Source organism: Uranotaenia lowii, chromosome 2, assembly GCF_029784155.1.
Source record: "Uranotaenia lowii strain MFRU-FL chromosome 2, ASM2978415v1, whole genome shotgun sequence".
In the NCBI taxonomy this organism is placed as follows: domain Eukaryota; kingdom Metazoa; phylum Arthropoda; class Insecta; order Diptera; family Culicidae; genus Uranotaenia; species Uranotaenia lowii.
The window spans coordinates 75,769,618-75,797,218 of NC_073692.1; the positions used below are offsets into that span (position 1 = coordinate 75,769,618).

A 27,601-nucleotide genomic window follows, 5' to 3' on the forward strand; every position below is an offset into this window, starting at 1 on the left:
TCAACGACGGAGGCAGTCATGAGTTGGCGACAATCCAAGATTCCGACCGAAGTCGAATCAAGGCTCTTGAACTTACCTACGCCGTGAGACTTAACGTATTCAGCCTCCAAACTCGATTCGGTGATCACACCCTCGATCTCTACGTCTCGAGATGGAATATAGAGCTGATACTCTAAATTAAAAAAATTACTGGCAAGAATTCCGTTTGCGGCCTTCCGGTCGGCCACAACAACGCGCAATTTGTTCGGACGTACTTTGGAAACACTGGTAACGGAGGGCCACCTAGCCAGATCTTTCGTGATCTGCACTAAATTTAATGGGTTTCCGTTAGTTTTGGGCCGGATGAAAACCACCCCCGGCCCAGAAGAGGATGAATTATCAGGATAAACTCGGAGTCGGGTTGTTTTTCCCGCAGCTGCAGATGGAGTAGCAATATCAACTGGCGGAGAAGGATGAGCATTCGAAGAACCAGCTACAGCTGAATCCTCCAGATGCTCCTCATCCTCATAGATGATTTGCTCACCATCCACCTCTGGCGGGTCCGACCCCCCGCCTTCGCTCATATTTCATGAAAATAAAAGCGAAGCTCAATTTGATCGAAATATATAATAGAGAAAAAATAGAATTAGAAATAGAGAAAAGTAAGAAAAGTATAACAAACTTGATTTTTGTTTTGATTGGCTCCTTCAGTGGTGATCCCAACCACGTGGTCCTTCTTCGAAGATGGCTGCCACGTCAAGTCTCGGCTCGAGCAAGAACGACCAGATTGATGATGATGATGAGTCAAACAATGGCGGCGGCCCTCGTGGTGACCAGTTGAGGGCAGTCAGCTAGCCAGAAAAAAAACCTTTTTTTTGTCGACCAACACTATAATAGCACCACTTTGGCGAGCTGGGGTCTGCCTTTGGCAGAAAAACGTATAGCGCGGTACAAAACACCGTATTAAACGCCCGAACGGAACGAAACACCCGGATATATTGGACGAAATCTCGAAACGCGACTGTTCACTATGAGCGATACGAGACGAATGAATGGCAGCGCCGTTGTGGTCTAGCGGATAGGCTGGTGCGAGTCTGGTATTGGTATGCCAGGCGTACTGGGGTCCAATTCCTGGTATCGGCAAGAAAACGGGTTCGGTAATGGGTTCGATTCCCATAAGTTGCCGACAGGTAATATGTGGTTCATTCTATAACTGACCATATAATAGGAATGTTCAATCAGTTGCCAGCTGGTCAGGTATATACACGGATGCCGGAATACCTGTAAGTAAACTAGCCCACCTGATTGATTCGTTCTTCCAAAATATACCTACATCAACACAATACATACACTACATAACAGTTCATACGAAGCCATGGGATCCGGGTATGATGGCGCGCTGCATTGGAGATTTGTCGATCATAATAATCTAAAGAATGCATGAGAGCACATACTTTGGCAGAAACTGCGGTGAATCCGTGCACCCATGGTGGATTACCAACATACATACATACATACATACTGTAGTGAATTTAAATTCAAAATCAAGTTGAATTTAATCAACCACCTGAGACGCGCTACAAACAACCGTCCGAGTTGAAAGTCGTTAGCAGAATCCCGTTAAATTTTCTATTTTCTTGTCATCAAGAGAAGAGAGCGTTTCTCTCTTTCGTTCATACGCTTATTTTTATTTACATAACTATACATAATTAATCATGAACCGCAATAGGTTTGTTCATTTCAAACATTTTCTGATTCTATTTGTCTTTCATTCGAATCTTTAAACATATTTTAGCAATATCATTAATTAGAATAAGTTATTCACTTTTGTACTTCTATTATTCTTTACATCATTCCCTACACATACCATCTTGGATTTCAAGATGGCGACAGACAGCGAAATTCGGCTTCTACTCGTTTATCACTTTCATTTAATAACCATATTGAGAAGGTATCGTGATATTTTCAGTACAGTAAATTACAGCTTTGGAAGTAAAAGCGGAAGCCACCATCTTGGATTAATGATGGCGTCAAGCAAAAAAATATTCCTTTTATTTTGGCCTTTTTCTCAATACCCATATTGTAGAGATATTCATAACACTTCCGGTAATTTGAGATTTTCAATGATTTATATGATTTTTTTTTAAATTTTAACTAAATACCAACACACATAACTTATAAAAAATGAGTAAAAATTAGAATTCCAATTCAAATATATGCTATCTAACCTGAGCGTGTTCTGTTTTAACATTTTGATCGGAAACAGTCACTAAGTTTTATGGCGGTTTAATAATCATTATAAAACATGCAACTGAAAGCTTGGAGCAAACTTCTAAGTTTGTATTTTATTAAAGTTTAAACAGAGCATTCATCTCTCTTTCAAAATAACTAAAACAGTATGTTCAATAAAGCTTCATTAGCGTTTTCAAAATTATCTGTAAACATATGGCCGAATAAAGAATATAAGCATTTTTCACGGCCATGCTAGTTAGCTTAACCTGTGTTACTTGGGATGTCAACTATGGTGTTTGAAAAATTTATACTCTGTGGCTTGGTTCCATTCAGACAAATGTAATACAGCTGCGCTGGGAGGACTACCAGAGATGAGAAAGTTTGTTAGTGCCGGCTTGACATAGAATCTTATGCAGATAATTCCACCTCTAATAAAGATCGTTAGGCCGGAACAAATTTCAAATCCTTCTTTTGTCCCTCTGAGTTGGAGAATCACGAAGGGGAGAAGATAATTAAAAATAATGTGAAATTTGAATGCTTGTGTACCACAAAATTGCATACTATATTGTTGCACAAAACCTATAAATGAAGGAATTTATCATCAAAGAGTTCAATAAAGTCAAGAATACAAAAGGTAAAATAACTCCCATCTTCCAAAATTTGTTTTTTGGTCTTTAAATCATTCGGATATTTGATTTTTTTTTTTCGAAATTGACGGAAAATATATCTAACTTTATTCCCCCCTTCGAGTTTTTATTTGGAAATTTCGAAGAGGTTAGAAGTGACAAAAGAAGAAATTGATATATGTTTCAGCCTTATTGGATAACAGTCTGGTTTGAGGGTGTAGAATCAATAAAACAAACGTTTATTTTTTTTGTTTCGATTATAGTCGTTTTACCATCTTTATGGAATTCGCAACTTTATCAACGTTGCAGTTGGCGGATCGTTACTGGAGAACTTATCCGGTACAACTGTGTTCGATGTTTACTCTTGGGCTCGAACTCGCGGACATCGGCTCAGAAGACAACAGACTTGCCAACTGAGCTATATCACAAGCCCTGTATACGTTTGGTAAATAACACGAAATGTTAGAAAAAACCTGAGTTCTCGATTGAATGGAAAATACAATTAGCTTCAAAATGTTTTTTTTTCTTGAAGGTTTCAAAGTTCATCAGTTATCAATTATTGATTTTTCTCTAAGTTGTTCATGTTCTGAACTTCTCAACGACAAATCACCACAAATAGAAGTGATACAATATCTAACAAATAGATTCAATTCCGAAATTAAAACAATTACTATATAATCGTCCCCCGTTGTTGCCTATCGTCGTGATTGTTGCCTATAACTTTTTAGTTCACATTTTAGGTTATTGGTGTCTTCGGAGAAGTTTATCAATTAAATCAGTTCTATAATAAAAACTATTTTTTCCTGATAAATACCCCTACAAATGAGATAAAGCTTCTCACTTCTCTATTATAGGTTTTAGCTCTTTGATACCTTCAACAAACTTGTTCAAAATTAAATTTTCTACAACTTTCTAAAAATCAGTTTATTGACAAAAACTTTTCTCAGTTATTTTCAAGATAAATAATATGTTCCACAAAGTTTTTTGTATGTATGTATGTATGTATGGTAGCCACCTTGGGTGCACGGTTGTACCGCTGTTGTGGCTAAGGCTTCATCAACAAGTCACCGTAAGTTACCATTAGAGATGTACCGAATAGTGGTATTCGGTGAACGGCCGAATACCGAATACTGACCTATCCAACTATTCGGCCAAACGAATATTCGGCCGAATATTCGGTCGAATATTCTTTTGAGTTTTCAATAGAAATACTTCCATTTCTACTTCTATTTGTAATAGAATCTGAATGCTCCTCATGTTTTTGAGTCGATTATTCCCCACCAGATGAATAAAATCTTTTTTAAGAAGAGGTCTCTTTGATTTTCAAAATGTAACCATTAGGTAAAAAGACATCATATGACTTGTCGCTTCTAAGACGTTTATCACAAAAGTGATTGGGTTCCAGTGAAATCTGGGACAGAACATTTCAAAATAGGTGCCAAGCTATTTGAACTTATTTTTTTTAAGTCGAATCAGATGAATGTCTAATTTTTGCTAGATGTCATCAAAATAGTTGCCAAAAAGAACGATCTTTAACTTTAAGCATACAATACTTTCTACGACACGTATCCATACGACCGGGTCGGAACGATTTTATGAAAAACTTGTAAAAAAAGAGAAAATCGTAACAGAAACAAGGCATTATTCCCAAACATACAAGAGGAAAAAGAAATAAAATTACTTGAAATTTAAAGTTTTCATCGAATTATAACAGCAGTGTTCAAATCGTATCCAATGAAAAATTTACTTTAAAAAATCGTTTTGTTACACAAAATTTAATAAAAAATTAAAGATCCATTTGATTTTTTTGATTTAATTTTGCAAAAAATCCTAATAAATCCGCGTAAAATCCGGAAAGCTAAAAAAATATGGCCATTACGGTCAGATTTAACGTTTCTAGAATTCTTTATATTGTTTATGGGCAAACCTGTATATATTAAGAAAATGTGGAATAAACGATAATCAAAGCATAAAGCTATCTACAATGAAAAATACACGGATAAATCAAAAATATTTTACTAAAATCATAAGTCTTTAACGTTTTTGAAGTTTTTTCAACATTTCTTTTGGATATTTTATAAATTATCCAACATCAGTTAAAAAAATTGACAAATCTTATCTTGTTTACATATAAAAAATTAAATATTCGGCCTATTCGGCCTATTCGGCCGAATACCTAGCTCAACTATTCGGTGAGCCGAATATTCGGCTTAACGGTTTTTTGGCGGTATTCGGCGCCGAATATTCGGCCAACCGAATATTCGGTACATCTCTAGTTACCATATATCCAGTTAATAACTGCTGGATGAGACATTCAAAGGAATGGATTCGTAAGTAGAGAAACTTACAATATCCGAAGGGTTAGGATTGGTTGGTCTCGAGAAGTTATTGCCGGATATACAACTAACTCACTATGCAAGTCTCTGTAGTCCCCGCCCCCAAGATTTGGTTTTAGAAGAGCGCGTCAAACAGCAGGAGAACTTAATTCGAGTAGGACTGCCACAGATCCCCATGCGATCAATCCCTTTGTTTGATGCCCTGATGCATCCCACCAACCCCATAAAAACGACAATGATATACGGTACAATTCATAAATGCATTATAATAATTATCAGGAATAACAATATTAAAAAATAAAATCAATAATAAGGTTAATAATAAAAAAGATGAATAAAGCACAAAAATAAAAGTGATGAAAATGAAAATAATAATAAATGCGGTAATACTCCTGATGCACCTGCCCTGCATGATAAAAAATATAATAAGGTATAATGTAATATAATAGAATATAATAGAATAACATTATATTCAATGTTATTCCAATATATTAATGAATGAAATAAAATATAAAATAATAAAGTGAAATATAACACACAAGCAATAATTTGTTAAAATTCAAAACAATAATCTGAGCTGTTTATGAATTTATTACATCTACGAATATTATGCCTTCGTTTATATGTTACTGCGGACGAAATTCATGTAATGAGGTTAAATATATCAGGTATAACTCGGACTCGGATCAACTGGGGACAGTTAACTGTGATTTCAGTTGAATTTTTCAAAGAAGGACAAGAACCAAATAATAAAATAATAAAAAGTATAAATGGAACTAAACGAAAATATAACTCAATAATCAAAACAGCTAAAAATAATAAATGTGATATAATAATTTTTTGAAAATTTTAAAACGACTGAAGAAATTAAATTAATAATAATCCTATTAAAATGTGTTAGGTTGCAACTGAAAATACAACAACAATTATATAATATTATCAACCGGAATGAAGGACTTAAGCTAGAAAGATGTAATGAATAATAGATCTCGGGAATAATGTTGTCGCCTGTCTTTCAGTAACCTGTCAAATAAAGAATTATAGATAAAACATTGAGCTCATGATCTTTAATTAAAATTTATTAAAAGACATCTGTTTGAAAACACTAATAACAATATGGAGTTCTCCGATAAGATGATGAATGAATTGACAGAAGCTGATGACAAAGCAGGCCCTGGATACGTAGAGTTAAAAAATCTGAAATCCTTAAATAATGTATTAAATTGTACATGAGGAACTATTGTATTACAATCAGTCTTTCTGTACGCGCGCTGCTTTTTCGTGTGACGAGAAAATGTTTGCTCTCGCTCACAGCTTTTTTATTCGCAAGCGTTGCGACTGTACATGTCACACGAGATTTGTTGCTTGCTTGTTTACTTCTCATTCGGAAAATATTGCGATGCGTTCGGGGATATATCGTCTCTTTCTGACACGAGCGAGCTCTGTGTACTGGATGCAGCGATGCCACACATACCGATTTTCCGGTATTTATACCGATTTTTGAGCAAAATTTTGACCAAGAATCGGTATATACCGATTACCGATTTTTAGCAAAACATACCGATTTCATACCGATTTTTAAGATTTTAACTCAATATTCATTCCACTTCAACATTTCCACTTCATCCAAGCTATCCTCGTAAAGTTCCCGTAGAAAGAAGACAAAGTTCGGTAGCTGGCGTGGCGTAACTTTGATCTGTACAACTTTAAAGTATTCTGCAAAGATCTCCGCACGGCTCACTCTCATAATTCGTTCAATTGTTTACGCTGTTTTGTTCCTTTGTACTGTTAAATGGTGCACTATTATGGTACTCAACCTCAAAGCCAATGGACTGAGCTCAAGGCTGATATTTGACCTTCTGCGACTGCCAATAGAAGTTCCTTAAAAGGTCAATCTCAATTGACGATCGCATTAAAGCTCTTGTCTCGTGAGATGCTAACTTTTTAAGGAAATACATACACCGTTTGATTATAATCATAATCCTTGTTCAACTCGTCGCCAGATGGGGTATGTCGAGATTTGAAGTGCAATCAGATACACGGTACGTAATATCATCGGTATAATCTTCAATCCTTCTGCATCTTTTTAGCCAAATAAATTCTATCATAAGTACCAAGCTGCAGAGATCGCAGAATTAAAGACCACGTCAGGCAAAATGGGTTTCAGTTAAAGTAAAACTATGTGTTTTTTAATCTTTTTCGGAAGAACACCTTGTGCTCTAAACATCTCTCATTTATTTTCGCATAAAATTTTTGGATTTTCATATGACTAATGCTGATTTTTCATTAAATAAAATGATTTATTTATTGGCTACTAGCTGACCCGGTGTGCTTTGCTACACCTTTCAAAATCAAATGATGTTTTTAGGAATTATTTAAATTTTTATTGTTTTGTTGGGATTATTTAAAATCAATTGTAACGTAATTCATAAGCAACCGCTTCAAAATGAGAGCTGCAGCTGGAGTTTCAATTTTCAACACAAAGATAACTTAAACTTATATTCTGAATCTTGATCTATAAATTTGTGTTAAAGATCTGATAATTTTTATTTGTTTCCTTAAGCTTCGCCCTAAAAAAGCAGGGTCCCAAATTTATCGTTGGCAAACAACCTAACTTATAAAATATGTTTTTTTTTGCTCGATATGTTCTGGATTTATGTTAAAAAACTGATAAGAGAGCCCCCCCCTGTCCTTCCCTTCACCCCTTGCTGAATGGAAATCGTGATCTTCAATAATCATACCAATTTTTTTTTTCGTTCACAAAAATCCTCTTATATCAGATATAGTTCCATAAGTTTTTAATCTTAAAAAAAAAATTATATGGAGCCCCTCCCTTTCTTCCCCTCTCTACACTGTAAAGCGTAAGGGTCTATAACAATCGTAAAAACATATCTCGTAACCAAGTACCTTTCCATGCCATATTTGTTTCCATTTGTTGGCTTCGATAGCATAAATTGAGAACTTATGCTAAAAAAATTCCCATGTACCTTATTCCCAATTCTATCATCCTACTGCAAGAAAGGAATTGTTTCATATAGAAAAATTTCTCGTGTTGAAATACCTCATGCCGAATATGGTTTTATTCGCGTAGTAAATTCTTGAGTTGTGCATAAACTTGAAAGGGAGTACCATCCTCCCTTCCGTTTTCCTCATTGAATGGAGAGGTGAGAACTTAATATTCATAAAAGTATTTTTCGTACTCAAACACTTTTTGATGCCAAATTTGGTTTCATTTGCCTGATTAATTCTCGAGTTATACAAAAAAAAATGGATGGAAGCCTCTGTTTCCCCCTCAATATCTTTCCGCTGAAAAGGTGGGGCTTCAATTCATAATAGAAACATTTCTCGTATCCAAATACCCTCACATTTCGAATATGGTTCTATTTCGATCTTCTCTCCAGTTATACTAAAAATTGTAAGGGAGCCCTCTCCTTCCCTTTTTCATCCACCTCTTTGAAGGAGTGAGGAATACCAAATATTTATAGCCGTATTTCTCGTACCCAAACATCGTTCCATACCAAATTTGGTTCCATTTGCTGTTGAAGTTCTTGAGTTATGCAGTGAAAATTGTATGAAACTCCCCTCCCTCTTCCTTTCTCCCCGCTAGAAGAAGTGAGGGGTCTCAAACAATCATTAGAACATGTCACGATCCCAAATACTCGCTCATGCCAAATTTGGTTCCATTTGCTTAATTAGTTTTTGAGTTATGTAAAAAATTATAAAAGAGCCCCCCCCCCCCTTTACATCTCCCTACTGGAAAGAGGGAGGGGTCTTAAATAATCGTTGAAATGTTTTTCGTATCCAAATATCCCATGCCAAATTTGGTTCCAGATGCTTTATCAGTTTTTGAGTTATGAAAAAAAAATATGAAAGAGGCCCCCTCCCCTTTTCTACTGAAAAAAGAGGGAGGGGTCTCATATAATCATTGAAATGTTTTTCGTATCCAAATTCCTTCCTGTGCCAAATTTGGTTTTCAAGTTATATGAAAAATTGTAAGGTAGCCCCCCTCCCCCTTTCCTATCACCCCACTGAGAAGAGGGAGGGGTACCTTATATTCATAGAAATATTCCTCGTTCCCAAATACCACCCTATTTATAATAGAAACATTTCTTGTATCCAAATACACTCACATGTCAAACACGGTTCAATTTGCTCGATCAGCTCTCCAGTTATACTGAAAATTGTAAGGGAGACCTTTCCTCCCGCTTTCATCTACCTCTTTGAAGGATTGAGGGATACCAAATATTCATAGAAGCATTTCTCGTACCCAAATATCGTTCCGTGCCAAATTTGGTTCCATTTGCTGTTGTAGTTCTTGAGTTATGCAGTAAACATTGTATGAAACTCCCCTCCCTTTTTCCTTTCTCCCCGCTGGAAGAAGGAAGGGGTCTCAACCAATCATTAGAACATGTCACGTTCCCAAATACCCGCCCATGCCAAGTTTGGTTCTATTTGTTTAATTACTTTTTTAGTTATATTAAAAACTATAAAAGAGGCCCCCTCCCCCCTTTATAACTCCCTACTGGAAAGAGAGAGGGGTCTCAAATAATCATAGAAATATTTTTCGTATCCAAATACTCTCCCATGCCAAATTTGGTTCCATTTGCTTTATTAGTTTTTGAACTATGTAAAAACATATGAAAGAGGCCCCTCCCCCTTTCTACTGGAAATAGGGAGGGGTCTCAAATAATCATTGAAATATTTTTCGTGTCCAAATACCTTCCCATGCCAAATTTGGATCCAATATCTTGATTATTTCTCGAGTTATATGAAAAATTGTTAGGTAGCCCCCCTCCCCCCTTCCTATCACGCCACTGAAAGGAGAGAGGGGTACCAAATATTCATAGAAATATTCCTCGTTCCCAAATACCACCCCATGCCAAATATGATACCATTTGCTTGATTGGTTCTCGAGTTATGCAAAAAAATGTCTTTTGTTTGGGAGGCCCCTCCCCCCCTTCATGAGAGAGGGAGGAGTCTCAAACCACAATAGGAACCTTCCCCTGTCTCCAATACCCCCACCTGCCAAGTTTCACGTGAATTGGTTCAGTAGTTTCGGAGTCTATTGGGAATAGACAGACAGACAGACAGGCAGACAGACAGACAGACAGACAGACAGACAGAAATTCATTTTTATATATATAGATAAAAAAATGAAGCAACAACTCTCTCAACTTTCTGCAATAATTTGCAATAATTTCTTTTTCTAATCGCTAGAACTCATATCTAATACTAAAAGCTGAATTGGCTAGATTGGCGAAAATCCATAAATCAAACAAAGACCATCAACTTGGGCCCATATTTACCTCGAACGTCAAAAAACCATGAGATTTGTAAGTGCTTACTAAATTAATTGCATTATCAAATTTATCAAATTTACATCCCACTTTAGCCAAACATCAAGTTTTTACTTAATTTATATGCCTAACCAACGTGTAACGTGAAGGTGCTCGCCATACCCCTATTTTTCTTATCAAATGGTAACTTTTAAAATAAATTTCCATTCAGTTATGAGTACTGGAAAGAAACACTTATTTCGGATTTTCTGCAGAATTTTCATTTGTGGTTTTTGCTTTCGTCAGCAAAAGCAGATAGTTTTAAAATTAAAAAAAATGTACAAGTCATAACAAACATAAAGTTTTGTTAAAATTTCAAAACCGTCATTTTGTGTAAACTAGTGTTATCTAGAACCAAGTTACGGAGAAAATGTAATAATATATACCAAAACACATTTAGTCAGCTGAACTAAAAATGAACATTCATAAGAGTTCTTAGACTTGCTGTTTATTGCAAGCATCTATTTAAAGAAAAATACGTTAGGAAGTTGAAAATGTAAGCATTCTTCTCAAGTACCGATTTTCATACCGATTTTTAGGATTTACATACCGATAAAAGATTTTTTTGGGTTTCAAAATACCGATAGAAATGTGGCATCACTGACTGGATGTACACGAAAAAGCTCGCGAGACAATGCTCGTGAGACAATGCTCGTGAGACGTCTCGTGTACGATGGTTTGCTGCGCAGCCACAGAGAGAGAGAGAGAGACGAAAGGAATAAATCAGTGTAACATTCGTTCTGTAAAAAGAAGTTGTTTTTGTCACGTCCCCAGTTTGGCCCAACTACACGATCCCAATCCCAAGGATACTACAAGGCAAGGAAATACCAGTTAGGGAATTTCTTCCATGGGAGCACTGACTGAGTTCAACCGTTTAGTTCCAAGTTCAAGTCCATACTGATTTATTGTTACCCTCAAAAATACTGTTGGTGAGCAGACATCTTCATAAAGCTTGTTCTCACCCTTACAGTTTTTTAGTGATCAGTGATTTTCGACGACGAATTGTTTAATATAAACATTGCAGCAAAAGTTGCCATTTGCTTGCTGTGCAAATACCATGCACTCAGGTCAGCGTGGAGCGCTCATTTCGTCAATTGGCCCTAATCCTGACTAAACATCGGACGTTGCTTGGCGAGGAAATCTACAGAAGTTCATTCGATTCAACCAGGAACTGCTGAAGAAAGTTGATTTTTGTAAAACCTGAAAGAAAATTTGACTCATTTTTTTGTATTTAGGGGAGATGAGGGCATAACGAGCACCCGAGGCATAATGAGAACTACGCTTTACTACGAAAGTGCGTATTTTCTTAAATAAATTTTCATGAGGATTTGTTTCGTACTTCCTATAGTATTAATTTTTCATAAAAAAAGGAATCTCCTTATCATCTTTACAGAGATATTTAAAAAAAACTAGCTTGGTTCCCAAGTTACGAAAATATTATAATTTTTGAGCACCACGAAATAAGCTCTTATGATCTTAAAATAACCTTGATCTATAATGTACGCACTGCAACATGATGTACACATTGTTTCTCAATTTTTACCATCATAAAATTTTTGATTTTTCACTTTTATCAATTTTAAAACACGTTTTTACTTAAATTTGTTGACTAGGGGCATATAGAGCACCATATTATCGAGGCATAATGAGCATTTTCTGCCGTAGAATCTAGCAGCGAATTAAAATTGATTTATAGCGCCACACCTTGACTAGTTTTCATCCGACAATTTAGCCTATTGGTAAGGTGTCGGAGAGGTAATCAAAAGACTAGAGTTAGATTTCTGTTCGAGGTGATTTTTTTCCATTCACAATTCATGATCGATTTTTTATTGTAACATTATACGGCTAGTAGCATCATCCTCCGAACAAAGCACTTAATGTATGAGCGTGCGTGAATTGTTTGTATTCTACAAACAGACCTAGATTATTTTGTTATTGCTTTGTTTGATGAATCTACGACTCACCTGACTTCATCGAATTGAATTCGCTGCTAGATTCCCCGGCAAAAACGCACAACTTGCTCTGATTAATGGTGCTCATACTGCCTCAGGGGGGGTTCTCATTATGCCTCCACAGTGGTTGGTTTTCATCTTTTGGCAAAATTTTTTAAAATGCATTTTGTAACGTTTTCATCTAGTTTTTCACGTTTCAGCCCGTTAGGGAATAGGCTTTTCAAGTGTCTGAACACGAAACAATAATGTAAGCTCTATATTATAGCTATTTTCTATGGTTAAATAACCGTTTTCCTTAAGGTGGCCATTATGCCCCCATCTCCCCTACATTTTATTATTTTCAACTACCTACAAAGCAAAAGTTATGAATTCTTAATTGTTCAACAGTTTGAATAAATGATGTTGAATTGAATCCCTCAAAGCGATCATATTTACAAGCACTGTTCATTAAATGTACCGCAGTAAGGCTTGTTAGTTAAATTTGATTTTAACATGGATATTTGTGTACATGTTTCTGCATTTATTGTTTGACTGAATTAAAATAAATGAATTTCGCATTTATCAATTTGAGCAAATAATTATTTTTCTATGAAATCAGAAAAATACACTTGCAATTCAACCGCATGTAATACTGCGTAAAGGATACAGTCAATATCGAATATAGAATGATTTTCAATGTTCATTGGATTCATTACTATTTCATCAAGTTTTCCTATATTACTACAACGCTGTTTAGTAAAATCAGTGATTTATAGTTTTTTTTTAATCAAATAAGCATTTCTAGAGTCTTATACGCAGTGTTCGGCACAAAAACGCTAATCCGCTAATCGCTAGTTAGTCCGATAACTTTTTGTTAGCGGTTTAATTTTGCCGCTAAATTTTGATCGAGCTAGCGAATTAAAAAGTTCCGCCTTTTTTGGTTCCGCTAAATGAAGACCGCTAACTTCAATTTACTTGTTTCAAATTCACGAATTATTACTGATAGAAGAAAACTTTTTGTCGTTTGACAAGTTAAGGAGACATCGGGTATCATTCTTACACCAATATGCGCTTCAAGTGAAAATGGTCACTTCGAATGGTCTCAGGGCAGGAATGCCTCATACAGATTTACTTTTATTTTTCTTTTTTAGTACTTCTTTTCTCAACATTCTTAGAAAAAGAATTCAAGAAATATAGTTAAACAGTATTAAACTATTTTAAACATCCTTTATGTAATTCATAGCTGAAAGGTCAACTTTTCGATACTTTCGATATTTTCTTTTCACAATACAGTTTTTCACTGGTATTTCAAATCAGGTAAAATAAAAATAAGATAAAATCGCCATAGAATGAATTTGGATTTTCATTTCATTTAGTTTTTATAGATCCACGTTTGGCAATGCTCCTATCATAAGAATTTGGCATTCCTATTTCGAAAGTTTGGAAAAAAAGTGAAACCTGGTAAAAAATTTTTTTATCAGACTGGGCACAATAAATAATCCACCATATTTGTAAAGTTTTTGAGTATTGAGATGCAACAATAATCCATCCTCTGGCCATGCTGTTTACGTTATTGTTAGTCAACAGTTAGCGATTAGCGATTAGCGCTTTAAACTTGAAGCGATAACTTTTCCAGCTGATTTAGCGGTTTCAGTTAGCGATCGCTAAATTTGAATGAGTTAGCGATTTAATTAGCGCCGCTAATTTTTCAATTAGCGATGCCGAACACTGCTTATACGTCTTATCTGCTTTGATAGATTTTTAATCGATTTTTTTTTCTTTTAATCGCCACGGTTTTTTAAACACGTTTAATGATATGTTTCTTATGCTGTGTAAGAAAAATTGATTGAATGAATAAAAGGCCAGAGAAAACAATAAGCGCTAAGTTGATATTTAAATTAAAAGTCGATCCAGGATGATGGCTCGTTATTGTCATTGCTGATAAATATTTACAATGACACCAAGTGAAAGACGTTTTTATATGAGTGAACTTAAAATTATGTTGGATAATCAGAATAAAATACGCTAGGTTTGCTTCTCGGACAACTGCATATCCTTAGAACCCTTCAATCAAATATCGATGACAGCACAGAAATATAATAAATACTTCGCACTAGATAGCAAGCAGCTTTCGTTTATATGGGGCTGGTTGTAAACTATCTTGAAATGCATTAGGGCTTTTTGAAATAAAATCAATATTTTAAAAATAAATAAAGTAAGACAGGACGAGATAATCAATAAACTCCTACTGCGAGGACGTTTGAAAGAATATTGAACATATCATCACATATCTCATATTTCCAAAAAAGCTGAGTATTTTGAAAATATTTTCGTTTTTCTGATTCATCCCATACTATAAAATTCTCTTTACTACCAGCGGCAGGGCAAGATCTGTTGGATGTCACCGTCAGATGCATTGATTGTTTGCCATGCGCCTCACGACATCGACCTTTTGGTTTAACCAGTTTGACGAGCAAGCTCTGGTTTTAAGGGGGGAGGGGGGGGGTGTGATTAGGGTCTAACGGGTAAAAAAACACCATTTTCACGATTTTTTTCTAGAGCTATCGTTCCAACAAATGTATTCAAATTTTTTGCATTATACAAAGCATTGTTAAAAGAACATTTAGTAATTTTTTCGTAGAAAAATATTCGAGGATGCCTTTGAGAAAACAGGATTTGCGGTGGACACTGTATCTCAGCACAGAATCATCTCAAGTCAAAAAATCAGAGCAAAATATTTTGAATAGATGTTTTTCTGGACCCCAACGTTTTTATTTAACTTAAATTTTTTTTTTATGAAATTTTTGTGGCTGGTTGAAGTAAAAACTACGAATTTTCCGAATAAAATCCGCCATTTTTTATCTGTAAAATTTCCCCAAATTAAAAAAAAAGAAAAACGATGGGGTCGTGTATTTTATATGTAAAAAATATGTTCCAAATTTGAAAAGAATCGGATAAGTAGTTTTCAAAAGACGATGTCCACGGACTTTAAAAATGTACTTTCGAGAAAAACGCGTTTGAAGTTTCTGCTCTTGCTTTCTTGCAGTATTAGATAAGAATAGATAAAGGCCTAGAATTTCTACAGTTTTACTTCAATTGACTTGAAAATTTGACACAACATTCTTGAAATGTTTTACAATAAGAACATAAAAAAAATAAAAAATCGATTTTTTGAAAGTGTTAGATCCTACCCCCCCCCCCCCCCTTAAAAGCAGCGCCGCGAACAGAATCAATTTCTACTAAACGAGAAAAGTACACGAGACGTCTCGCGAGAAAATGCGCACGAGCTGTCGCATGTACATGTATCTCATGTACCTCGCGCAACGCAACAAGAGACGAGCAACCAATTTTCGCATCGCAACAGAAATCCTAATGCCTTGATACACGTCTCTCTCGGCTAATTTTTTTCTCGTCCGTGCACGGTACGCAGCTCGTCGCAGCTGGGAGAGAAAAGAGAACAAAGGCGCAATGCTCACTGTCTCTTGTGTGTGCTCGCGAGATTTCAGAAAGACTGATTACAATCTACAAATTTGAAATCTTTAAAAAATCTAATAATTAAAAAATAATTAAAATAATAAATGAAACTCTACTCAGGGATGCTGAATTTCACTAGAGCCATCGAGTCAATTGAGTTGTAGATTTAAATTCAACTGAAAAATTAAGCTTTGTAAGTTAAGTTTATCAACTTTATACATAAACAAAAAATTGCTGCACTGTTAATTTTTCTGTGCTTTTAATCTAACAGGTAATTAATCACAAGTAATAGTATTTAATGTGATGAATGAACTGCTTTTATATAGCACACAATTTATGTTCATGACAATCATAAGCTGAAAAAAATGTGAAGATGTTAGAATAAAAGTAAGCTTTTGTCAATAATATGTCGTGTCGAAGCCAATAATCTGAAAAAAAGTTTGATTTAACTGAATTTGTACATGTTTTATTAATGTATAGGAAAATATAGTGTTTTTAAATAATTTTTAAGCTATGAGCATTTGTGATCAATTGGCAATCAGATTTGATTTTTAACGGAAAATTTAATTAGTCGTTTATCAACGCAAACTAGATAGTTATTCAATACTGAAAAATGTTTAATTTCACTTAGCTGTGGTGCTGTGTAGTAAATGTTCTGCGATTTTCCAATTCCAATTCCTCTTGATAGTCAAACGCCCAGTGACGAATAGCGGAAGCTTGACAAAAATCATCGAAAGCTTCAATCCAAGTAGGCCGCACAACTGAAAACATCGCCTATATCCAACAGCACACAAGCGTACGCGCGATGAATTGTAATCACAACCGAAGGCATCTTTTCTCGCACTTTTCCGACAAACGCGTACTCACGAAAACCGATTTTTTCCATCCAAACTTTCGGAATATTTTCAGAAAACTCATTCTGACGCAATTAACTTTAGTTTTTTGAGCCACAATTCACTGCCCCGACCGAAAACCAACAGGAAAAAAATCTTTACGCATTTACGTATTACGCGTCGGAACGATAACAAAACACGTCCACACACGACGAATGACAAACTCGAATATGTTGCACAAAGTTGTTTGTCTTATTAAAATACACCACTTTATTGAATAAATATTTCAAGTTTGTAAAATGTGATACTGCAGAGCAATGTTAAAAAGATTACCGAAAATAGTGATTTTTCACGCCTAATTTTACAAACACCGGGCAACATCAGGCAGCCCGCTTTAAATGCAAATTGAAATCAAAGATTTCGTCTACAAGATGTAGAAACAACCGTCCGTATCCACTTGTATCCAAGCGAGATATATCAATTTTACTTGCCCGTACTCATAGTTTGTATTATAAGTTTCTTTGCTATGGCTCATTAGGCTGGAACAAATATCAATTTCTTCTTTTGTCAACACCCCCCCCCCCCCCTTCGAAATTTTCAAAAACCTGAAGGGGGAAATAAATAAAGTTTGAAGTATTTAATGTAAATTTCGAAAAAAAATTCAAGAATCCAAAAGATTACAAGACGAAAAAACAAATTTTGGAAGATGGAAGTTATTCCACCTTTTGTATACTTGATTTTATTGAATTTATCGATAAAATATTACATGTTTTTTAGGTTTTGTGCAATGATATTCTATGCAACTGTGTTGCATACAATCTTTCGTGCAATTTATTCCAATTTATTTGTTTTTCGCATTATTTTTTATTGTCCCCCCCTCGCGATTTTCCAACTTCGAGTGACAAAAGAAGGATTTGAAATTTGTTCCTGCCTTATTAGATTTTTTAATTTTGTGTTTGGAATTAACCCTGTATGAAAAACTCTGTATTGTACCTTCTTGATATACAACAGATAAATTTCGGACACAAAGTAATAAAAAAAAAGTTGAAAAGTCGTTGACCTTTGAACCCTTTTCAACGCATTTTTTCAACTTCGTTCCTATGGGAAGAATAATAGGAATAACGAACTTGTGCAGCTCCTTGACGGCGCTCTTTGTCAAAAAGGATCAGATTTCCACGCCTTATCCTTCCAAGAGTGCAGCCAGTCTGTACGAGCAATTGAATTCAGCGTAGCTCGGATGGATGATACAGAAGCCGGCAAGGGAAAAGCACAGAAAAAAGTTGCTAGACATTTTAACCTTTCTAGTGTTTCGGGTCGTTTCAGTTGCTTATTATTTTGAATCATTGCAACCCTTTGAATGGAAAAAAATAAATCTTGGCGTTGCTTAGCGCTGATATCGTTATTGTCATGAGAGTTGAAAGGATTTATGTAGCAGAGCAGTTTACTAATTAAGTAGCTCTCGTTTTTCGAAATGACGGTTTACACTTTAGAAGCTAATAACCTAATCACATTCATTGTTTAGATTTTCAAATAAATATCTTTAAAAATTATGTTAGAATAAAACCTTACATTTTTTCCCAAATTCGTTTTACAGGATGGGCCTCACGTTACATCAGGGCCACGGCCATTCATCATCCTCATCACCCAACAGCAGCAGCCACTCGCACGGATTCTTCAGCGGTCACGGCCATGGCCACGGGGGCTCAGGATCTCAGGACAACATCAATGTCCGGGCTGCGATGATTCATGTGCTGAGCGATTTCGTGCAAAGCCTCGGGGTGTTTATTGCAGCCCTAGTTATCTATTTCAAGCCGGAGTGGAACATTATTGATCCCATCATAACGTTCCTGTTTTCAATTTTGGTGCTAGCCACAACGATTGCCATCATGAAGGATGCTTTACTGGTAAGTCGACACCCTCGCACCGGGAAAGCAAAACAGAAGAGGAAAACAGATTCTCCCCGAGTTGAATCAATTTACCTAATAGTGAAAATAATTTGACGTTAAATTACGACCCCAAATTTGTAGCTCCACCCACAAGGCTGTTTGGTATCTGCCACAACTTGATAAACACCCTTATTTCATGGCACCAATTAAAATCATTACATCAGGTTGGTCCTACGAAATTGCCTTGTTACACCTGAAACATTTTAAAACCGTGAAACAGCGAAAACAACCTTCCGAAAAATTCGAGGCGCCCCAATTACGACGACCCTTGCTCAAAAATTGGGTGGATGCCGGAAGATTTCTTAATCGCACTTTGAAATAAGAGGCAGCAGCCTAGTAGGTACTTCAGAAAAAAAAGATTCGCGCTACTCTCAAGAGCATCCCTCCTTTCTCCAATTCTACTTGAAGGATTTTTTTTTTCGTTATCACTTAATTTCGAACCTATATCCGGAGGCATCATTATCCTTTCCAGTACTCAAACCAAATTGCAAACTCCCTCCACGGTTTCGACCTCCCGGCTCTCCGGGTAAAAGTCTGTCGCCGTAAACTTTTCGATATGAGGAGTGAAATTTAGAAGCGAAAAAGGTAGTCTTTTTTCGGCGGAAAAAGGATACTCATTCCTAGGCCCGGGGCAACGAACGGACAGACGAGTGGTTTCTGTCCGCCTGTAACGAGCACGTGTACTTCCACTTGGACGACACGTTGCCTGTTAAGGAGCCCTCTTACTTACGGTAATTGAACCGGTTGGGTTTTAGAAGGAAGAAAATCGGACAAGTACCTTTGGATGAAGTTTCATCTTTTTTGCGCCAGGTGCTTGGCTCTAATTGAACGCGATAGTGTTTCTGTTTAGTTGTGGATAACTAAACGAAACAGTTAGAAATAATTTACTAGTAAACAATTTGCAAAAAATTTATTGAATCGGAAAATATCAGGTTATGACTCAATGTACCGCTTTGTAGTTATCAAAAAAACTTAATTCAAAAATTAAAAAATTTCGAAAATGGATAAAATTGCTAAATTGACAAAATTTACATAAATGACAAAATTTGACAAAAAGACAAATTAAACGAAATTGACAAAAAATCGGAAACATTTGGAAAAAAATTACAAAACTGATGAAATAAAAAAAAATTACAAAATTGGCAAAATTTTCAAACTAGTTTTTTTTTACAGTTAAGTCTTTTTTGTCAACTGTGTCGTTTATGTAAATTTTCTAAAATCTGTCAATTTCGAAAAATATCATTGAATTTCTAGACTTAGAATCAATTAAACATTTTGCAATTGAGTAAATCATGCTCGCACCTAAACATTAGCAAATAATGAATGAAAAAAAAATATACCTAGATAACTGACAAAAATAAAAAAAAAATGAAAAAAAGTTTTTTTGTTCATTTTGAAATTTTTGTTCATTTCTGAATCATGGAAAATTCTATCAGTTCTTTTAATCCTGTATTTCTGGACAATTTTGCAAATTTATTCAGATGTTTTTTTATTCAAGTCAATTTTATTATTTACTTTAAAATTTTGTATCCTAGGAAACTTGCGGTGCGTCGTTATTATTTTCAACGTCGCGACGTGTCGCTAGTTGGCAAGGCTGCTATGATTATTAGCGCTCATATTTTGGATTTTTCCTGCATGCATAATATTTTAATCTAAGTACATGAACTTTCTTTAATTTTTTCGAAATTTCATATTTGGAGCATAACTCAAAAACGGTTCTACTGATATTTTTTTGAATTTCATTTTCGGATTCAGCGCCCGATTTTACATTAGAAATGACCTTCAATTTACTGAGTTCAAAAATGCTGTAAACTAGTGTTATTGGACCTTTGCCACCTCATCCTATATTAAATCTAGTGATTTTAAAATCGCGTAAGCTGTTCAACAACCGCTTTAGTGCTGGTTTTGCATGAGAGTAAGTGAGATGCATATATTATTACATCCAAGGATTTAAAAATATTATTCTTTCATTTAATTTTGAGTATATTTGAGGTTACCATATGCTGTGACGTCAAAAAGGATAAAGAGTGATTACACATATTAAAAAAAACGCACAGGATGATACAAGATCTTCCAGACATTTAAAAATCGTTCACAAATCTGAAACTTAGTTTTCTGAGACTTCGAAAATGATAATTTCTGGTTAAATGGATCATTTTCTCGTTTTTATTGGTTTTATTGGTCAAACAGCTGTCATCGTTACGAAATATTAACACAGCATCTTGTTAATCATTTAGCGAAAAAATAAAATTAAAAATAACTATTCCATGCGGTATTATGGAAATTTGAGTAAATTCCGCCATATGGCAGGGTTGGATACTAGAAGGCAAATGTAATTTTACAATTCTTTAAGAAATAAATTGCAAATAAAAATATAACTATTTTACAAAAAACTTTTAAAAGTTTTTTATATAAATTTTTTATTTTATTCAAAATCTTAATTGATGAATGTGAACATCAAACTCTTGAATTTTTTCAAAAACCAAAAAGAAAAATAATGTTATTGACTAGCAATCCACGAGTAAAGTTGAACATTGATTTGAAAAATTTATTTTCTAAACCATTACGTTTTACAATTTTTTTTAAATGGCACATATTTATTAAATAATTTTTACCTATTTTCAATCGATAGCCTTGAATCTCAGAAACCAGGGCTGAAATTAAATTCATATTTGAATTCAGTATTATCAAAGCAGTCAAATAAAGCTCTTAAATTTCATGCACCTTTAAAAAATATGTTTAATATTAAACTTAATTTAATCTTTGATATTTTTAAAACGATAAATCAAATAATTTCACAAACTTTAACCAAGCTGTTGAATTAATTTAAATATTGAATATCAAATACTTATAGGCTTTCTTTAATGATATTCGAAAAAATTGTTATCTTATCTATTGATATTTTTTCAAAAATTGGAGAATTTATTTTTTGAAAGCGACGTATCTCTAAAAATAAAATTACTTCGACAAGACCTGAATCCTTGATCGAAGGAAGGATAGCAAATGGATTTAAAATCAGCGTTCATTTTTCAAGTAGGTTAATTAGTTCATAAGTTTTCACAGGTCGATTTTACCCAAAACTGGCCAACTTTGAAATTTCCACACGCCATACCACCAAAACAAGCGTTGATTAGAAAAATCCTACAAATGTTACTGATGCAGGAAGACCAAATCTTTCAAAATCAGTTTTTGAAGCTTAGGCACAAATATTCGGTTCTCCTCTGTTATTTTTCAAAAATTATTTGATAAAAATTGAGAATTGTGTGGCCCTTTAGGAATTAATAAATAAATCACTTTATTCATACGTTCTTTTTTGAAAATTTGTTTTTGTTGGGAAAGAGAGGTTAAATTTTTCATTAAATTCGTTCCAAATTTAAAAATAAAGTTAAACAACTAAAATGAGAGCTTAAAATTCAAGAGCAAATCAATGAAACGAGAATTGCAAAAGCTCCAATAATTAGAATCAAATTCCATTATTTTATTTAAGAATTCAATTTAGATAACCAAACTTCTAACGATATGTCCAAATATATATATTGAAGAAGATAGGAAGGTGTAAAAAATCTAAAATGATCATTTTATTCAAAAAAAAAAAAAAAGAAATAGTATGGAAAATTATGGCTTCGTATATTGAAGTTTTTTTTAAGGACATCGAAAAAAGTGTATGTAGAAGATGGGTTGAAAATTTGTAAATTTCTTCTCTTATTTTGATTTAGTTCATTGAGATCCATTTTGTGGAGAACAGGCGAGGTAGTTTACAGCATTCCCCCTCACTCTTCCAAAATGAACGGTTTTTACTAGATATTAAAGTTATTTTTATAAGTCGATTTTTGGAAGTTTGTAAAATTTTGATTGTAGAGTTGAATACACCTGCTCTTCCTGGACCCTCATGGAGGGGGCGGGGGGGGGGGTGGTAGGCTAGCCCCTAATCCCCCACCCGATCAACCGATTTTGATACTCAACATTTTTCAATCTTTGTTTTGAATAGACATTCAGGCCCAAAGAAAATCTGATTTCCGAAATGTAATCTTCGAACTTCAAACTTTCAAGGAAACAATATTTTCTCTAGATTTTCAGTTTACATAGTTCAAAAATCCTGTTAATTTTTATGGATTCCATTTTGAAACACAATTGTAGTTTTGAAAAAGTTTGATTGTTTCGGTAAAATTTGTATTATTTTTCAAAAATTTAAAATTAAATCATATTTTTAAGTTAGGTTACAGATTAACAAATTTACAAACTCAAAATCTTAAGAAACTTGTGTAAAATTTCCAGTTCTAAAATGACGAACTGGCTCAATAAATGGCACTGTTTCTAGATAGCTCTTTTAAAAGTAACTTTTTTTTGAAAGGGCTCAATGGAATTTGAACTCATAAATGAATAAATTTGAATATAATAAGATTAATTATTCTATACAATTAGATCAACCAAGAATAACTTTAAGCTGAGAAAAATAGCATCACCATATTATTTTTCACTACAGAGACTGCCGAAATAACAAACATATGTACAAGAGCGCCATTGTATATGATCTCAAAAATAAATAAATTAACATCGTAGTAGAAAGGAAGGCTCCAATATATTCAAAACAAGGTAAATTTACCTGGTTCATTTTACCTTCATTCTTTTTACTTAAAAAAAAAAGACTTTCTGAGAACTTTGGACAAGCAGACTGATCAGTAATTTTATTCATTTGAGTTTAAAATATCAATCTCACGAAGCAATATCGATTTAGGCTTCTCTGAGCGGGAATTTTCACTGACCTTATCTGTTTCTTTTTAGTGATTTTTGCTAGTTCAAAGCTATTAGAAAACCAGCTTAAAGCTAGAAATTCTCATAACGCAAATCATAAATGTGTTGTGGGTCTCTAACATATTTTTTTTTGAAATTTGTCAAATAGTAATACGACCTATTCATAACTTACTATTAGTTTTGTATTTTGTTTTGTTTGCATTGCACTTTCTTCTTGACAGTTCTCTCTGGTGTCCTTGGAGACATCTGGTGGCTCAACTTAAATACATAAAATTGATTCAAAACGGTCGTTAGAACTTTACACACGTTTCAAGGCTTAGCTTGTACTACATCTGTTCATCTGTGGTTAGGTTTATGTTTATCATGACAAGGATACGACCACTATGAGCGTTGTGCTGCCATTCGCTGGCCAAAAACCTAATGTTATATAAAACTCAATTGAAGTGAAATAGATTATGTTTTTGAGTGATTCTTTAAATCAGCTGATAGAGTCAAAATGTATAAAATAATATTTGTTTTGTAATTTCGTTCTATATGTAGTATGTTTTCCACATCATTTTTTCTTAAATATTTTTTTCATCAATTTTGGCCGGAACAAATTTAAAACCCTGCTTTTGTCCTTGGAGATAAAACGTCACAAGCAAGTCCGTGCGAACGGGGGGGGCGATGATCAACAGAATAAGCAGAAAAAATCTAATATTCTCTACTTTATTGTTATAAATTTTGTTCATGGTTTATGTTATTACAAATGATATGCAGGTATGAAATATTTTTCAAGAAGCCAATTTCAGTCTCAATTTTATTTCGCCTTTCATATTCTTCTAAATGCTCAACATAATATTTTAAAAGGTGTTGATAAGTTACACAAGGCCATAAAATTTACATTATTCTGAGGTGCAATGGATTTAAAAGGTAATTTTGACAAATCTGGGTGCCTGATTCTAAATATACAATATTTTTATCAGCTTTTGTTATTGATATAACTTTTAAAAATAGGTAAAAATGCATTCAAGAAATTTCTACACTTTTTTGACAAAACTTCAAAACTAAAACATAACATATTGAAATAAAAGTTTTAAATCAATTATCAACTTTTTTCAACACTTCAAGTAATTTTGAGCCCTGCAAAAAAGTTATAGAACTTTAATATATATTTACTTTACCTCATTTCAATTTTTTTAAGAAGATTTCAACAATTTTTTTTAAATGTAATCAAGGTTTTTTTTCTAATTTTCTGCAGTAATGTCAAAAAAAAGTATCTCTTCATTTTTTTAAACTGTAGAATTTGACTTTTTAAGATCACGCATCATTATAATATTATTCCTAATTGAATTGAGTAAAAAAATCAGAATCAGAATCAGATTCAGTAAGAAAAACGTGGTTTCTATTTTCTGTTCTTTCCAGGACCCAATATTTGAGTAAAAGGTGACAAAATCTTCAGAGCTTGTGATTTCAAACTTCAAAATCTGCGATAAAAAATGTATAAACTGAAAAAATGTATAAACTGAAATCATTTTAAAAATCGAAAAATGATTCGAAGTAGTTTCTTCGAAGCTAGATTTTAATGCGCAATGTTAACTTAACTTGTATTTGCTTACTGTTTCCAATATTTGCACTAAAACGGAATTCCTTATTTTTTATTTTTATCAGTTTGTTATAGAAAATTCACGAAATCACCAATTTCCACCATTTTCTTTTCAGTATAATTAAACATGAAGTTATCATAATGAACTTAAAAAATTTAATTTAATTTAAAAAGGTTGTATCTCTGACTTCGAGCACTGGCACTCTTGAAATATTATTAAATAGATATATTCTTCTGGTGGTATACTCATGATACCACACAAACTCTAAAAATAATGGTGTTAGAAATCCATTTCCTTATCTATTGTGTATTTTCGGTAATGTTATTATTTTTAGCTAAATTTGAATTTTGAAATCCACCCCCCCCCCCCCTCCCATTGACATTGGACAAGTCCTGCGCACGGTGGTGGTGGTGCACAAGAGGTGTGGGATAATAAAAAATTATACAAAATTTAAATTAATTAGAATAAATTGAACAAATGGCGGTATGCAACAAACTTGCATACAATCTAAATTCCATAAACTCGAAAAAAGAGTTATTTCAGATTAAAAATATGAAAAATCTCGAATAAAAAAGGTTGTACAATTCCCACTTTTTACAGTCAAACTTTCGCTCTTTCAATCAGTTTCAGAATTTCCATGGAATTTATCAAAATTTTCAATAAAATACCTTAAACTTTATTTATCTCCCCTTTTGGGATTATCTAAAAACAGAAGAGGGAGGCGAAGTGACAACAGAATTTGATATTTTTCCGGCCTTATCGTAAAAATTTAAAACTGCTGAAGACATGCAAGCTTTCGTTCTTGTATATTTTTTAGTTGCACAGCTTTACAGAAAACTTTTATTCCTTCAAACGTTTGATCAAAACCTTAAACTGAGTATCCGCGGTAATGATTGTCCTCTCATCCCTCACCCTAGGTCCTGATGGAGGGCACCCCCAAGTTCCTGGACTACACGGAAGTGATGCAAACGTTCCTGCAGATCGACGGTGTCGTCCGGGTGCATAATTTACGAATCTGGGCCCTCAGCATCAACAAGAATGCGCTGTCGGCTCATTTGGCAGTCGGTGAGTAAATTTGCATGTCGTTTTGCGAGGTTTGGTACGGTTCAGTTTGATTGTCTGTTGTTGGCCGATCTAATGTCCTTGTCTGGCCTTTGAGTTCTCTGAGAGTGAGCCGGAAATTTATGTGTTGAAATGCGTTCTGTCCCTCGGAACCGGAAGTCGCCGGCCATGTTTAACACCATGTTCATCACATCGAGGCTGGGTGTCAAGATTAATTTACATTACCAGCCTCCCGGTTGCATCAGCTCAGGACTGCTTTGCTTAGTGGCTACAGTAGTTCATTAACTACGATTTGATTAATTTTTGCAATATTTTTCGCAAACTATTTCTATGAAGTTTATAGAAATTTCGAAGTTTCGAAATCAAGAGAATTCCAATTTCAAATGATTTTCATCTGCCTAAGCCCAAAAAGAGCAAATAGAGTTTTCGTGTTTTCCTTTCATTTGAATATTAAACAGGGCGGAGATTGGAATCGATTAACCTTCCCCCCGCATCGAAGGCGTTTATCTCGAAACCACTTAATTTGCCCGACAGCTACTCACCGAATCAAACCGAAAGCGAAAAAAAGCACCATTTCAACAGTTGATCAGAGCTTAATTCAATGTAAAATAATTTAATTTTCTTTTCATTTCTCGGTTTCGCCATTTGCGATGGATAACACGTTCCTCCATTCATACGAATACACACAAACACGTACTACGCATGTATTCAAATGTTTCAACGATATGCTGCTTCCTTCGCCGGAATCGGAAATTCGGGCTGCAGAAAAAAACACAAACACGGAAGCGGTCCTCCAGCAGGCAACGAAATCGGTCCACGCCAAGTACGACTTCTTCGAAACTACTCTGCAAATTGAGGAATTCCAATCGGATATGGAAGACTGTCACCAGTGCTCGAATCCAGCTTAGGAACGAGGGAAGGTTTCGAGGAAAGGGAAAAAAGAAGCTTCAAACCATTCCAATCCTCATTCATTAGATTTTGTTAGCGATAATTTGTTAGAAGCAGTGCTTTTTCCCGAATTTCAATTCTCTACAAAGAATCTATTTTGTAGCTTGTTGGAAAATAAAAATTACAAGTAAGATATGTTACTGGAAATTTGATTTTTGTTATCAATTAATGATATCCGAGAAGTCCCGTCAGAACATCGAATCAATAATTTTTTTTTTTGGGAAAGTTTTGAGAATAGGAATCAAATTATGATTTCAGAATTGGTGAAAAGAAAGCCTGATTTCATTTTTCAAAATAAGGATTTGAAAATATATTAGCTTTATATTTTAATATATCAATATCAATCAATATATATCAATCGGCATTTGATTACAGTGAAAATCAATTTGATTTTCAAAACTTTTTGAAACGTGAAATAAATCAAACCAATCTTTTAAAAAGAGCTAACATAAATTCAACAGTCTACGACATAAAAAATACTCAATATTCTGCATTTTTCTTATAATTGAATAAATAAACTTTTACTAACATACAACTGTGATTTTGTAGTACTAATTTTA

At 34.2% G+C, this 27,601-nt stretch overlaps 1 protein-coding gene across 1 annotated transcript in view; it reads left to right on the top strand.

Annotated features, from left to right (window-relative positions):
• Positions 1-27,178, top strand: part of LOC129748259 (proton-coupled zinc antiporter SLC30A2-like) — a 67,877-nt gene extending 40,699 nt beyond the window's left edge. The window contains exons 7-9 of the mRNA XM_055742798.1: positions 18,342-18,651; positions 25,949-26,096; positions 26,859-27,178. Coding sequence (XP_055598773.1) covers positions 18,342-18,651; positions 25,949-26,096; positions 26,859-27,001 — 601 coding nt within the window. The 3' untranslated portion in view covers positions 27,002-27,178. The remainder of the gene's footprint in view (positions 1-18,341; positions 18,652-25,948; positions 26,097-26,858) is intronic.
• The last annotated feature ends 423 nt before the right edge of the window (positions 27,179-27,601 follow it).